At 43.4% G+C, this 16,081-nt stretch overlaps 4 protein-coding genes and 1 long non-coding RNA gene across 5 annotated transcripts in view; 1 reads left to right on the top strand and 4 right to left on the bottom strand.

Annotated features, from left to right (window-relative positions):
• The window catches only part of LOC142898419 (protein NLRC3-like), an 18,563-nt gene extending 11,100 nt beyond the window's left edge, over positions 1 to 7,463 (bottom strand). The window contains exons 1-4 of the mRNA XM_076041352.1: positions 7,317 to 7,463; positions 7,055 to 7,174; positions 5,229 to 5,350; positions 3,422 to 5,054 (exon numbers count right to left, since the gene is read on the bottom strand). Coding sequence (XP_075897467.1) covers positions 3,422 to 5,054; positions 5,229 to 5,350; positions 7,055 to 7,174; positions 7,317 to 7,447 — 2,006 coding nt within the window. The 5' untranslated portion in view covers positions 7,448 to 7,463. The remainder of the gene's footprint in view (positions 1 to 3,421; positions 5,055 to 5,228; positions 5,351 to 7,054; positions 7,175 to 7,316) is intronic.
• LOC142898371 (NACHT, LRR and PYD domains-containing protein 14-like) overlaps positions 1 to 16,081 on the top strand; it is a 272,094-nt gene that overhangs the window by 71,534 nt on the left and 184,479 nt on the right. The window lies entirely within an intron of this gene.
• LOC142898369 (NACHT, LRR and PYD domains-containing protein 12-like) overlaps positions 1 to 16,081 on the bottom strand; it is a 487,638-nt gene that overhangs the window by 386,153 nt on the left and 85,404 nt on the right. The window lies entirely within an intron of this gene.
• LOC142898407 (uncharacterized) overlaps positions 1 to 16,081 on the bottom strand; it is a 142,754-nt gene that overhangs the window by 91,095 nt on the left and 35,578 nt on the right. The window lies entirely within an intron of this gene.
• LOC142898418 (leukocyte elastase inhibitor A-like) lies at positions 12,945 to 14,508 on the bottom strand (the record flags this gene model as incomplete). The annotated part of the gene is made up of 5 exons (XM_076041351.1): positions 12,945 to 13,217; positions 13,548 to 13,728; positions 13,821 to 13,910; positions 14,015 to 14,092; positions 14,362 to 14,508. Coding segments are annotated over 5 exons (723 nt in total), but the record flags the coding sequence as incomplete, so codon positions are not given.

Genomic DNA, 16,081 nt, shown 5'->3' with positions numbered 1-16,081 from the left:
GACTTCAGAGCTGAGAGCAGCCAATCACAGCTGGTCTCTGACAACCTGCACCAACCCACCCTGAATAAAACAAAAATGATGGAGAGTTTATAATGATGGAGAGTTTTTCAGGGTGTCATCACTCTGAACATCAAAGTGAAATGTCGACTTCAGAATCTGCAACTAAAAAATTGAGAGAGGGTGAGCGAATTAGTGCTGCAATATGAAATCTGACCACTAGCTGGCAGGATTTTACTGACTGTGCCTTTAATTTTCAAATTCAAACACAAACAAGTGTCTGCAAATTGAATTTCCAACACCAGTGCAGTGAAGAACATGACAATGATAGCAAGAGTGATAGAAGTTGTAGAGTGAAGAGGGTGAACTAACTCCAGATTATACAGTTTACAGTCTGGACTCTGCAGAAAACCACTCAGCAGCTTCACTGATGAATCCTTCAGTTGGTTCCTACTCAGTTTCAGCACTCTGAGGGGGAAGGGGTTGGACTTCAGAGCTGAGAGCAGCCAATCACAGCTGATCTTTGGCAAACTGCAGTAATGGAACCTGAATAGAGAATAAATGATGGAGAGTTTATAATGATGGAAAGTTTTTCCAGAGTGTCATCACTCTGAACATCAAAGTGAAATGTCAACTTCAGAATCGGCAACAATAGAAAATGTCACCTTGAAATTAAATCCTCAGTCCAAAACTAATGTGTGTTGAAATGATGTTTGGTCACATGACCACTGATGACCTGTTTTAACTTCAAACATGAACAGAATGAAGTTTTCATATTTCTGGATGTCATTTTGATATGAATCAACCTTCAGTTCAATGTTTATTCAACATGTGTGATGAACTGTGTTTGGTGCTGAAACCATCATCCACTGGTTCCAAACCAGTACTGACCTCAGAGTCTCCAGTTTACAGTCTGGACTCTGCAGAAAACCACTCAGCTCCTTCACTCCTGAATCCTTCAGTGTGTTGTTGCCCAGGTCCAGGTGTCTGAGGTGGGAGGGGTTGGACTTCAGAGCTGAAACCAGCCAATCACAGTTGATCTTGGAAAACCAGACGCCATTCAACCTGAATAGAGAATAAATGATGGACGGTTTATAATGATGGAGAGTTTTTCCAGGGTGTCATCACTCTGAACATCAAAGTGAAATGTCGACTTCAGAATCTGCAACAATAGAAAATGTCACCTTGAAATTAAATCCTCAGTCCAAAACTAATATGTGTAAATGGTGACCTGTATTTTGTTTTTTGTTTTTTGTTTGTTTTTTTTTACTAAAAACGTGAACATAATAAAATTTCAGATTAGTGGATGTCATTTTGATATGAATCAACCTTCAGTTCAATGTTTATTCAACATGTGTGATGAACTGTGTTTGGTGCTGAAACCATTATCCACTGGTTGCAAACCGTCACTGACCTCAGAGTCTCCAGTTTACAGTCTGGATTCTGCAGAAAACCACTCAGCACTTTCAATGATGAATCCTTCAGTGTGTAGTTGGAACTCAGGTCCAGCTCTCTGAGGTGGGAGGGGTTGGACTTCAGAGCTGAGAACAGCCAATCACAGCTGGTCTTTGACAAATTGCAGAACTCAAACCTGAATGAAGAATAAATATTTGATTTCTTCCATGGGGTAAATGTCACATTAAGAGTCATTTCTCCCTGTTGATGATCCAGATATTCAGATCACTGAGTCATTCCCTAAAACGAGTGATTGTGCCAGTGTGGATCATCATCATGTTGTGAAGACAATAACAACAGCAGTGTGTCAGTCAGTGTGCAGCCAATCAGCAGTGAAGATGGAAAATAATCAGTGAGTCCTTTGTGTGCTTGTGGCTGTTTTCAGTCATCAGAGTCTCGTTACAAGTCAAACACATTCAAAGGACAAGATGAAGAAATACTGCTGCACTATTAATCTGCCTCTAATATTTCTTCACAGGATCTTCTGCTCAGTCATGTGACCTTCATCACCAATCAACAACTTCCATTGAGCTCCAAAGTGACTGGAGACATTTTCCACACTTTCTTCCACCATCCAAAGTCTTTTCTGGCTGCAGATTGTTGACATGAAAATATCAACAACATCCACTTTGTCTAGATGAGTCTTTAATATCTGCTTCAAAGTCTTCACACTGAGCAGCGTTACACACCAGTTGTCATCTGCTGACACACACTGTCCACCAGTAGAAAGCAGGAACTGACCTGAGAACTTCCAGTCTGCAGTTGGGACTCTGCAGTCCAGCACAGAGCAGCTTCACTCCAGGATCCTTCAGGGTGGTGTTACTCAGGTCCAGGTGTCTGAGGTGGGAGGGGCTGGACTTCAGAGCTGAAGACACCACTGCACAGTGAACCTCTGAGAGTTCAATGCCTGTGTTTATCCGTTTGGTGAAATCGCTGCAATGTAGGAGAGCAGAGAGAGAAGTTGTGGTTGACATGTGAGACTCTGCTGGGTACAAAAGGGATTCAAGAATCATTAACGTGATCAGCTGCTTCCATCATCATCATCATCCTCATCATCACTATCACCATCATCATCTTCATCATCATCATCATCATCATCATCATCATCATCATCTCCATCAGCAGGTCCTCAGTGTCTCCACTACAGTGATCTCAGTACAGCTTCACACTCCAGTGTGTTCCAGCCACTGAGTGTCAACACGTCCTGTTGTGACTGACAGTGTTGCTCTGATCTGCTGCTTCAACTCAACATGATGCTCAGTTGTGTGTAAAGTCACTGCAGCTTGGAGCTCCACTGGATCAGAGTTCCTTCTCTGGCGTCTCTTTGGACTCCACTGCATCTTTGATCCAACTGCTGTTTTATTGCCTGCTGCCAAATGAAGGAAGGATGTGATGTGTTTGTGTGTTCAATGTGTTGATTGTGTTGATTGACTGTCTGCATGAATCCTTCACACTGATCAAAGCTCCTCATTCTGCCACTGTCACATCTTCATCTCCATCCTGGACTCCAGTGGAGCAGCTTCACTGCACTCACCATCCAACACAAAGCAGCTGAGTTAGCCCTGTGTTGACAGCCTGCTGCTAAAAGTCACCACTCAGTGTTTTCCTCATTGTTTTCTTGGAGACCTGCAGGCACAAGTGGACCTGTTGATGTTGATCCACCCTGTGACTGGAGGAGCTGCTGATATAGCAGGGTGGCTAACCCCAAGAGCACACACACACACACACACACACACACAGATTGTTTACTTACTGTAAATATATCACAGCCTTCCTGCAGTTCCTCACAACTGGAATCAGTCTCATTTTTCCCTCCAAAGTTGTGTAGTAGTTCCCAAAGTCCAACTCCTCCAGAACCTCCTCTGACATCTGCAGCACGTAGGCCAGAGCTGAACACTGGATGGCTGAGAGTTCCTTCCTTGATTTGTTCTCTGACTGCAGGAACTCTTGGACCTCCTGATGCACTGACTGATCCTTCACCTCCAGCAGACAGTGGAAGATGTTGATGCTTCTGTCAGATGAGATTTTTCGAGTGTTCATCTCCTTCAGGTTGTTGATGACCTTCTGTAAGGTTTCTGGATGGTTGTCAGTGAGACCCAGCAGGCCTCCTAAGAGTCTCTGGTTGGATTCCAGACTGAGTCCATGGAGAAAGCGAACAAACAAGTCCAGGTGACCGTTTGGACTCTGCAGGGATTTCTCCATCATCCTCTTCAAAAAGGTGTCCAAGGTTTGGTCACCTTCTTTTCTAAACAGGTTTGACAGTTTATCTAAAGGCCGTGATTCTACATCTCTGAGAAAATCTTGAATAACCTGGTTGTTCTTGTTGGTGTGACAGTGGAAGCTGTAGACTGCAGCCAGAAACTCCTGGACGCTCAGATGAACGAAGCAGTAGACGGTTTTGTGGAGGATCACACTCTCTCTTTTGAAGATCTCTGTACAAACTCCTGCGAACACAGAGGCGTCAGTCACACTGAGACCACACTTCTCCAGGTCTTCACTGTAGACCATGATGTTTCCACTCTCCAGGTGTTCAAATGCCAGCTGGCCCAGCTTCAGAAGAAGCTCCCTGTCAGCCTCTGTCAGCTCCTGTGGACCTCCTCCATACTTGTGCTGCTTCCTCTTGGTCTGGACCAGCAGGAAGTGTGAGTACATGTCAGTCAGGGTCTTGGGCAGCTCTCCTCTCTGCTCTGAGCTCAACATGCTCTCCAGAACTGTGGCAGTGATCCAGCAGAAGACCGGGATCTGACACATGATGTGGAGGCTCCTGGAGGCCTTGATGTGGGAGATGATCCTGCTGGACACATCTTCTCTATCTCTGAACCTCCTCCTGAAATACTCCTCCTTCTGGTCATCGGTGAAGCCTCGTACTTCTGTCAGCCTGTCCATACATGACGGAGGGATCTGATTGGCTGCTGCAGGTCTGGAAGTTATCCACAGCAGAGCCGAGGGAAGCAGATCTCCTCTGATCAGGTTTGTTAGCAGGACGCTGACTGACTTCTTCTGAGTGACGTCAGTCACCACCTGGTTCTTCTCAAAGTCCAGAGCCAGTCTGCTTTCATCCAGGCCGTCCAAGATGAAGAGAAGTTTGCAGACATGCAGCTGCTCTGCTGTGAGCTTCTCTAACGTTGGATGGAAAACATGGAGCAGCTCCAGAAGACTGTAGTGCTGCTCTTTGACCAAGTTGAGCTCCCTGAATGAGAGAGGAAGCACCAGATGAAGGTCCTGGTTCTCCAGGCCCTGGGCCCAGTCCAGAGTGAACTTCTGCACTGAGAAGGTTTTTCCAACCCCAGCGACGCCGTTGGTCAGCACCACTCTGACTCTGAGTCCCTGCTGCTCAGGTGAGGCTTCAAAGATCTGGCTGCACCTGATTGGACGGTCGTGGAGGCTCTCCTTGGTCTTCTTGGTCTTCTTGGTCTCCAGCTGCCTGACCTCATGCTCTCTGTTGACCTCCTCACTCAGTCCTTCAGTGATGTAGAGCTCAGTGTAGATGCTGTTGAGGAGGGTTTGACTTCCTGCTTCTTCACCTTCAGTCACACGTTCACATCTCCTCTCCAGACTGATCTTCTGCTGCTGTAGAAGCTCCTGCAGACCGTCATCAGCCTCTGGAGCAGAGAAAAGGTTGGAGAAGAAACAATGAAGTTGCCATGAGGCCAGAATTGTCCTTTTAATTCAAGATTCTAATTGTGTCAATAAAGCTCCATGAGCGACATTGTTTGCAGTCAGTCTATAGTCCCTCTGCAGTGACAGTGAGATGATTTGCAGGTGGACACTCTTACTGTGAGACGTCCTGACAGGGTGGTTGGTAGTTTGAAGTCCTGCTCCACCCTGAGACACAGCAGAGGACGACTGCCGCTGCTGCTGCTGCTGCTCCTCACCACCAGGACTCCCCTCCGTCTTCCTGTGGAGACACTTTGGCTTTGACTGATTGGGTCAGTTGTTGGTGTCCATCACTTGTTGCCTGTTTTTCTGACACCATCATTAGTTGGATGGAATCATTGTCTCCATCAACACTAACTGACAGCCTGCTGGCCTCCTAGTCGGCTCTTCACAAATCACTTCTTGTCTTTTGCACTGTTTTCTAAATTCAATCCCTTCATGCAGCTTCATAATCAAAGAATTTGACCCACAAAGAATAAAGTGCAACCATTAATGACTTTATTTTCAACCATGACGTTTCGCTTATAATCGATTTGTAGCTGTTTTCTAGGCTGGTCTTGTCACATCATCTAATATATTATTAGATGATGACATATTCATCTATCAAATGTATATTTTCTATCTGGTGTGGTTGACACCTGGTGGGCTCTGGTTGAGCACTGGCTCTGTGGAACTGGCCCTTTGTTTCTCAGCAGACAGAGACAGTGGAGTCACATTGCACTGAACTTTGGATTGAAATTCATCTCAGTGGAATTGAGCTGCACTTTATGACAGAGCATCAAACATTCCTGCCACTGCATAAAGTTCAGTCTCATGTGCAACATGATGAATGTGACCGTGTCAAAGTGTCGTATCTGAAGCTTCTTGGTCAATACGTCATCAGCCATTGTATACAAAAACAGGATGAACATGCAGTTCATTATGCCATCTGTGAATGGGTGACTTCTAGCCAGAGGAAGCAAGAATGTCAACTTAAAGGCAGAGGTTCCTCCCAACGCCCTCTACCTTGTATGATGTGTTTAACAGTTCTCATGCATGTTCTCTCAACCACCTCCATGGTCTCTGGGACAGCCACTGGTATTCCCTTCAAAGGATATACGCTGTGACTGACGACCCTCTCTCTGCCCTGCCTGTCTTGTCTTCTGCCTTGCAGGTAGCAGTGGACATGGATTAGGTTGTCAGGGAAGTTGCTGCACCTGAGCTCAGGGAGCATTTAAAAGCTCTGGCTGCTCACTTCTCTCTCTCTCTTCCACACTGCCTGATGCAGCACCTTGGTTTGGGTTTTGCTTTATTTTTTACACCTTGCAACATCACATAAACATTATTTACACTCATGGCTTTCCTGATTACACACCTCATGTTAACTTAAGTTCCTTTTTTTGTGTTAGTTTTGTAAAATAAAATAATGTAATTGGTTTTCCTTGTGTTGCGTCTTATCGTCATGGCCGTTGCAGCCCAGTTCGTGACAACGTGTTTACATTAACATCTGTGTGCATAAAACTGTGGTGTTGGAGCTGCATCCTTGGAGTTGTTCACATCTGGCCTCAAGAGCTCCCTCAGGCAGACCATGGTGCCTGATCGATGCCTGACTTCTTTTGGAATAAACTTACTTCTATTTAATCAAGTCGGTGTCAACGAGGATTCCTTCATCATCTACACATCACAGCAGCTACCTGACAATACACCACAAAAGATTCTCTTGGCTTGACCACTGGCCACAACTTTTGACACCTTTTCACTGTCTGCTGAGTTTATTGCATAAAAAAAACAAATCTGCAAACACAACAAAAAGTACTTTACACAGTTTGTTTCAGCCTTTTGGTCAAATTAAAGGTTTTCTGAATGATCAACAGCTTTAACAGGAGGTTTCACATTGATGGCACAATGAATCACATTACTGCTGTCTGTCTAGTCATCATATAATACAGGTAGCCTGGTTCCTTACTGTGTTCCAGACGCTCCAGGTTTATTACTGAAGTTTATAGGTTTAAACATGGACCCCTCATCCTTCAGAGACACCCCACTGGACCCTGCAGCCTTCAGACTCTGTGTCTTGGAAACAACTCTGCAAACAAAAATGATTTCCCCATCAAGTTTGTTTCAGTCTTCTGGTCAGATTAAAGGTTTTCTAAATTATTCATAGCTTTTTAAATCAGACTATATTGTCTGTCTATTCCTCTTATAATACAGGTAGCCTGGTTTCTTACTGTGTTCCAGACGCTCCAGGTTCATTACTGAAGTTTAGAGGTTTAAACATGGACCCATCATCCTTAAAAGACATCCCACTGGACCATGGAGACTTTGCTCTGTCCTCCTCTTGCTCCACTGGAAGACTCATCTTGAGTCTTGGAGTCAGTCTGAGGTGAAACATCAAGAGTGACAGTGAGCTGAGAAAGATGAATCGGGACTTCAGTGATCTCCACCAGTCCCACCCTCGACCCCTTGACTGAGACCACATTTCATGTGTTCTTTGGCCCTGTTTTCACTTGGTCGCTTGTAACTGTTTTGGGGGATTGGATCACGAGAACGGATCTCGAAGCATCTGTTCGCACGTAGCATTAGCATGCGTCTCGAGCATGCCATTTGTGATCGCATTACACCCCCCGCCCCCGCCGAACCTATGCAAATGCAACATGCGTCATTTCCGTTTTTAACGACTGGGGGCAGTAAAGCGCAAAACCACGGCGAGTTTTACATGACAGCGAATAAGAATCAACTTCCTGTTTGCGGACTATATCAAGTCACTCGTTTTAATTCTACTGCAACTCGTATGGATCCGAACGAGGAGTAATGACTGGTGAGACAGAGTGGTGACGACTTTATTTTCGGATCAACAGTGGCTGGTAAATTTGGGATGCAATGTCGCACATTTAATCTCATATGTGGGAAACTGCGACCGCTGCTCTACTGACAAAATACGCTAATGCGGAATGAAATTTCTTAGCATGCTAATAAAAGAGTCTAACAAAAATGATTTGTTTTCGCTTCTTGTTTGTAACTTTATAATGACGACGGCGGAAGTTGGGGCGCCGACCAAGTACGTACACGGGAGAGGTGAGTGGAGTAGGCGGTCCTTAATGTGGACTGAGCTGCATTCTGTTCGCACGTCCGTGACGAATGCGTTTTTATGCGTTGCGACTCGGATGTCAAAACGGATTTGGAGTGTTAGCACTTGGTTACTTTGTGTGTTTTTTGCCGATCGGAATACAAAAAACGCAGTGACCACTCACCTGCTGCTGCTGCTGTGGTGGTGGTGGTGCTGTTAATGCTGCTGCTACTGCGACGTCTCAAAATGGAGCCTGACACAAACACAAATAAGTGGGACTTCTCTTCCTGCTTCTGCCGTTCCTCATTTTATGAAGAAACAAGGCCAAAGTCCATAGCACACCTCACTCTTACTGGCACACCCATAAGCAACACACACACACACACACACACACACACACACACACACACACATCCACACACACAGTTTCCAGCATCATAAATGAGCTCCAATGTCATCAGAATGTTTATCATGACATCATAATTGCGATCGTACCCTTTTTTTCTTTTCTTAAGAAAATCAAGATTTATTCTGACGATTATTGTCAGAGATTTTCAAGAGAAGCTCACAAACAACACATTAAACACAACAGGTGTACTTTTGAACCGTGTCCACCGGCTCTCAGCTTGTGGATGTGTTCAGTGACTCTTCATCACACATCAAACTCCAGACAAGAACAGCCGTCCATGTGGCGGGTATCAAAGTACAAATACTTTGTCTCTGTTGTTAAGACAATTTTACAAGTATCTGTACTTGACTTGAGTATTTCTCTCTGACTTTTAACTTTTACGCCCTACATTTGGACACAAATGTTGGAACTTTTTCCTGCTCACACTGGAAAAACACGCTGGTTACTGTTGTTTTTTTTCTGTTCTAAGTTGTTCAATTATTATTTGTTGCAGTTGTTGCTTGAAGTTTTTTTGTTTCTGTTGTGTAGTTCAATGTAAAAGGAAAGGATATTTTAGAAGGGGATTATTTGAGAGAACCTTGGCTTTGGGGTCAAAGTTCAGCACATTTACAGAACAGAGAAAAATAAACATTGTGAAAATGACATCAGTAATTCTTATTAACAGTGTCAGTGTGACGCACACACAGTGTTTGTTCGAAGTTGTGAGATATGCATTTATTATTATTATTATTATTATTTATTTATTTATTTTTATTATTATTATTATTTTTATTTTTTCATGGAACGTTTGAACGCCATTCTGGGTTTTCATTTCTTTTTTTGAAGGAGAAGCCAATTCACATAAAGCATTCGTTTAATGTGTACACTCAACTATCATGAGCTAACTTCACTTGGTTGGTCAATAGGCGGCAGTGTAGCGACATCTCTGAGTCACTAGAGAGCTGAAGCTACTTCCTCTTCCCGCTGAGGAGGCTTGGAGTGGAGAAACGGTCGCCAGCGTCTCAAGCCCTTCTTTCTTTTTCAACAGTTTGGTGCTCATTTCAAGTGTACCCCATGTAGCGATGATTAATATTGTAATGCATAGCTACGATCTAATCTTGGGTTGCTAGCTAGACTTTTCCAGTGTGTGTGACCACATTGAAAAGTGTGCAACAATTCCGGGTTTCTTTGTAAAGCGACGGCGAGCTCGTCCCGTTGGTGTGGCTCGCTGAGAAAGACAGGACGCCGACTCCTGAGGTTCCACATCATTTATACCTTGTGTGTGTAAAAAGATTCATTATCAGAAGGTGTTCACAAAATGTTCCGTGTGTCCATCTGAAGCTCTTGAAAGCAGCTCTGGGTAGCTTTGGCTGGAAATGGCGAAGTGACGAAGTCAACGCGCTGCAGCGCGTGTTTATTGATGTGGGAAAATATAAATAGTGGCCTCGCTGGGGCGCTCGTGTGTGTTGAGGCAAAACACCAATATGAAATGCAAAACAGACATTGACAATAACGTCGCAGCAAACGTTCAACACTTTTATTACTTCGTCTTTCATCGAGGTTACTGACTGGGTTCCATTCCCTCATTTTACAGTCTTATGTATTTGTAACAGTATTTTGTAAAACCGCCTCTAAATAAACGTGTGACGTTGTCGTTCAGTGGTTCGTCCTCTATGTGATGACGACACAGGAAGGCGTGTCGGGGTGCGCTTGAAAGTTACACAGTGCAGTTACAGGCGGGAGGGTGGGAAAGTAGGTCAACAAGAATAAATAAATAAATAGCGAAAACAGTTTCACTCTGTGGAGAGTGAGGAGAGTAGTTTGGAGAGAGCAAAAAATGGAGAGTGAGACAGTGGAGAGTGACATGTTCTACACTGAATTAAAACACTACATTTACACATCATATATATCATATATCACACACACACACACACACACACACACACACACACACACACACACCATTCACTCCAAGAATATGGACAGCAGTAAAGGGTGATTGGGAGGGAGTCAAAACAGTCCTTGGTCAACGGTAAGTAATATTTATATTTTATTAATGAAACAAGCTGCAGTCACGTGTTACCTACTCCATGTGAAATGGAGGATTTTTTTTCCTGCTGCAAATTCTGCAATAGATGGGCTGCTGTTTTCCTCTTGGAAAGGATGGAAAGCCCAGAATGGTGGTGATGGATGAGAAGCACTTGCCAGATGTCCCCATGAGTGCCGTGACAATGCAGGTCACTTCGGCGCAAGGAGAACCCAGGAAATAGTTCCAGCATCTTATCGCTGGGCGACTTTGTCCGAGGATGTCAAGAAATGGGTGAGACCTCTTCAGTTATTAATGCATCTACAGCAGGGGTGCCCACACTGTTTTCATTGCGGGCCAAAACTGGTCATCTTAAAAGACCCGTGGGTCAACACAGTGGAGATCCGTTGACGGGGGGGCGGCGGATTGTGTGCGGCGGATCGCGATCGTTGACGGGATGGTGGTGGTGGGCGGGGGCTGGTCTGTGGTGGAGATGGCGATGGTTGGGGTCCGGCTGGCATAGCGTCGGGGAGTCCAGCGGTGGAGATTGAAGAGATGGTGTCGTGTTTTCCGAGTGAAGCCGCTGGCCGCTTAAAATCAGTTGGTGGGCCGGACTTTGGGCACGTCTGATCTATAGGAATGTTTGACGGTTATGACTTTGCACATGCCACACCCCTGAAATTGTTGAATAATTGAACCAAAATGATGGAATCAAACTAACATGTAAAATCTTCACACGTTAGTTTGTGAAGGTTTGATTCACAGACTAACATGGACTCCGTGTTTTCCACTGCTTGCTCATTTGTTCCTGGTGAAGTCCCTGGAAAAAACACCAAACCATCAGTCAAGTCTTCATCAAGCCATTTGCTAGATCACATCATGCTTCAAAAGAGCAGTTTACTGCAGGGTCTAAAAATTTAGGTGATTGTCAGAGTCTAAACAACAGCTTTCTTTTCAGGTTGAGCAGTGTCCCCAATGTCAGTGAAATGACAGGATGAAGACAGCTGCACCTGTATTGCAACTAATGGTGGTGAAGGAGGCATGCAGCATACTTGGCGTGGATTCAATGATTTTATTTTCCAGGTTGGAAATGCATGCTTCCAGCTCATTAAAGAAGCTGCCCAATGCCACGTAAGGCTTTGATAATTATTCATATACTGTGCTCTACACTTCTTTCAACAGTGTTTTCCTTTGACAAAGTAACACTGAATGACAGTAAGGACGTCCTGTGGATAGCACTGTTCTCACAAGACTTTGCACTCAATACTGTGAATAGGAACTTTTCTACCAATCCAGGGTGAAGATGTACACATAGTGGACATGTACGTTGTTCCTACGTGGAAGTCCAAGGGTGTCCTCGCAATGGCTGCTTTTCCACTAAGTTATATTTTTCCTATGCTTTTCTGATGATATTTTGTGATCATTCCAGAAACCACACATTACTGCCTGTTCACCAATAAGTCCCCGGAGTGCACCGAGTCCTGCTGTCTTGTGACTCTCTGACCGGAGCGCCCACAGTAGATGATGAGGAGACTGGCCAAAATTATTAGGGAGATTGTCTCAAACCCAAACAATCTTTCACAATGTACAAACGTACCTGGGACTCTCCAACCCCTTTTTTGAGAACTGAAGAAACCTTTTGGATGAGAGGCGAAACATCTTCGAGATCACAAGAACAGGTCCAGTTGCCCTAACTCAACCCGTCTACCGACAGATAACGATAAAGCATACTATGTTGAAGAAAATCTTCAGAAATCCAAGTAACGTGGAATGAGGAAAAAAAAAAAAAAGGTCATTACCATTGTTTTTCAGAAGCAACCTATACACAGAGTTCCTATCCAAAGGCCCAATTGGCAAGAATCAGCAGATAATTCAGTTTGATTCTGCAGACAACAGCGTTAATTTCATCATTGTGTTTGTGTTATTTTGCCAGTAAATAGCTCAGGTTCGATCCAGTTCACTTGATATCTCAAGGGAACGGTGAAATTGATTTGTGCAACTATCAGTACAGTATTACTTACGGTGATTAAAATTATTAGACAAAGACAGCAAGCACTTCCACTTATTATTAAGCTAATAAAGTATGTACACACATACATACATACACACACACACACACACACACACACGTATGAATTGACATTGTTGAGTCAAGCATCAGTCAATGAGTTTTCAATCAAGGCAATTCATGTCTTTATTCTTGTTTGCCACACAATGAGAATTACTGAATTATTTAAACAGTTGTAATGAGCAACAGTTTTTTGTCATTTATAATCAGTGATGTGATGTGTGAAGTGATTCAGACGTTAAGTCAAGGTTTAGAAATAAAGAAACTCCAACTAGATTTGAAATACAGAGCAGCAATTAAAAAAAAAAACCCAAAGCCCTTATGAATTAAAATCACCCACAGGGCTGCAGATCTCACTCTGGGTTGCAGCATCTGCCAGCAAAGACAATGCTCCTGGAGGGGTTGTGTTGAATGAAAAACAAGAAGGGGTGGTCTGCAGTGAACTCTTTTGGAGGTTCGTACATCATAGTGACCACGACCACACCAGTTGCAGCAGCAGCTTCTGTTCCCTTCTCGTTGACCTCGACATACGCCTTGTGGACCACATCTGAAAGAGTGAGGCTGTGGTCTGGAGACATGCCTGTCAGAGAGAGCTATATGTCAGATGGGAGATATATTTCATAGATGCTCTGTATTATAGTCTAACCAAGTGTTTCTCCACCACTGTGCCGCAACGCACTAGTGCACTTGTGAGATAATGTCAGGTGTGCCGTGAGCATTGATCCAATTTCACTTGATTGGTCTGAAAAAAAAATGACCCCAAACATTCCATTGTTGAGTGACTGTCCTTCCAAAGGAATCTTAACCCTTTTTTCCTCCCTATGAGCTTTGTAGAATAGAAGAAAATACAAGAATGCATACAAGTAAGAATAAGATTTGTTTCAAGTTTGGAACAAGACAAGTGTCCTACCAGTGAAGTCGCTCAGTGAGGCACTGAAGGCATCGACCATCCCCATGCTGACCAGGACGTCTTTCAGTCCGTACTCCTCCTCCATCTTGAACCTTGGCATCTTCACCTGGACCTTGACAACGTCCATCCTAGTCGGTTGAGTCCACTCCACAAAGTTCTCATAGGTCAGCTCGGCCTCCAGCTGGTGGGTGATTGGATGACTTTATCACTTTTCTGAATGTGTCGTTGTTGTTTTGTTTTTCTTATAAATGTGTGTTCAAGTTTCTGTCCCACCTTCTCCAGGCCTGTAGTACCGTCCGCTGCTTCTTGAGGTAAAAAGATGAACATGCTGAGATCTCTTCCTTTGTAAGGCAACTCCAGGATCTGTTCAAGGGAGCATTTCAAGCATAATTATCGTGATTGATTTTTTTATCTGATAAGAAATCAGTATTTCTGGCGGCTCATAACAGGCAATAAATTGGTAGGACCTGGCAGTTAACTTGAGGAACGAAGGTGAAGGGAAATCTAGCCTCCTGGAACATCATCTTCACATGCTTCTTGTCATTCTCCTAGGAGGAAACACAAAAACATGTTAACATCAAGGAACTAGGTGAAATCACCTTTTGCAGTGATGTTTATCGCAGGGTTTAAACTGCAGCGTTTGAAGGGTATCAGGTACTGTATGTACAAGACATCAGCTCATTAAGACATGATAACAAAACAAATACAAATATATATATATATATATAATATAATATATAATAATAATATAATTGTTAACAGACCATAAACTTTGACGGGACAACTAGACAGTCGCTTCACTGATCGGTGGTACCTTGTTCATTCTGAACTCAGCCTCGCTAGTGTTGCTCTCCTCAAATATCCTCTCCCAGGTGCCTTTGAAGTAAACGGCATTAACCAGCACCAGCTTGGTCATGCTATCCAACACACCATTAGCCAGCAAATCCTTGATTTTTCCTAAAAGATTGCATGGGCATGGATGAGTTGAGATGTTTCACAAATTAAAGAAAACATTTGTTACATTTCTAGAAAAAAACACCTTGAGTTTGTTGCTCCACCCAGCTGTTGATGTTCAGTCTTGCTGCTTCGAATCCACTCTTGAAATTCACAGACTCCAGCTCACCGTAGTACTTGCTGATGTTTTCCAGGTACTCCTGAAAGATCAAGAACATTATGATGAGTTAATTTCAATTCCTGACTGACTTAGGGTGGTTGATAGAACAGTTAATATGAACACAATCACCTTTGTCTTGTCACATGTGTAAATGTGTGTATATATATTTACATATAAATATATATATATTTACACACACACATATATATATGTATGTCTACATATGTATATATATGTATATATATATATATATTAGAGCTGTCAGTCGATTAAAAAAATTAATCCGATTAATCGCATCCTTTTCCATAGTTAACTCACGATTAATCACAAATTAATCGCATATTTTTTTATCTGCACTAAATCTACCGTAAACTGATATTTTTCCATTTTTTTAATAATCATATCAACATGGGAGTAGGCAAATACTTGCTTTCTGCAAATGCAGCATGTTTATTTGTGTTGGAGCAATGACAAGTACTGCTAACGCACTCTGATACAATGTACTGCCAAATATAACATACAAATATGATCAAATTTGTCATCCGTTTTTTATTTTGAAATTAGTTTATTTTGAAAATTCACCGGATTTTCTCGTTTTTATTTTTAGCGACTTCCTGTACTATTGACGAGGATCGCTCGCGGCTCGCGCACAAAATACAGCAGGCGCCGAAAAGAAAACTGCATGACGCGAGCCGCGCGCTTGTTTGCGTCTAGAGTGAACCACCACATTGATTAACGTGGGCGCCGAATGGAAGCGATCGGCGCTTCGCTTCCACGTCCAGTGAACTGACGTTAAATGCATGGCGCGATCCGCGATAAAAAAAAATTGGCGGCGATAAAGCTCCGTTGAGTTAACGCGTTAATAACGCGTTAACTTTGACACCCTTAATATATATACATATATGTCTGTGTGTCTGTGTGTGTGCATTAAAACTGGCATGCTTATTACAAACACACCTTCAGGAAATGGAAAGACTGCTCCCCGTACAGTCGGTTGGCAGCACTGAGAGCATACGGAGCCCCTGGCTTGTTCAGCTCACTCAGTAGTTCCTTAAAGCCAGCGCTGACATCATCCTGACGAGCTTTAGCTTTTAACCGCTGTGAAGAGAGGACAAAACTGTTACGAAAATGCATTTAAATCGTCAATTGACCGATCAGAGTCACACATCTTGCTTGCATACAAGTTGCTACCAATTGCTACCAAATTGACAGAGGTTGACCCAAGTGCCGTCTTAGGTTCATCAGCTCGCGCAATTGTTGATTTTGTGTTACCTCTGGAAGTTTGGCCTGGACTTGCTGCTGCTGTTGTTGTTGTTGTTGTTGTTGTTGTTGTTGTTGTTGTTGCTGTTGTTGTAGTCCTTGTAGTTGTTGTTCTTCTGAAAACTCAGACTTTTCTGCATCGTTAAAATGGAGGACCTAT

The sequence above is a fragment of the Nelusetta ayraudi genome, unplaced genomic scaffold (genome assembly GCF_046127955.1).
Source record: "Nelusetta ayraudi isolate G7.1 ecotype Tasmania unplaced genomic scaffold, CSIRO-AGI_Nayr_v1 ptg000064l, whole genome shotgun sequence".
Lineage (NCBI taxonomy): Eukaryota > Metazoa > Chordata > Actinopteri > Tetraodontiformes > Monacanthidae > Nelusetta > Nelusetta ayraudi.
Note: the sequence above shows the minus strand (reverse complement) of the source record. Positions and strands in the feature narration are given on the sequence as shown.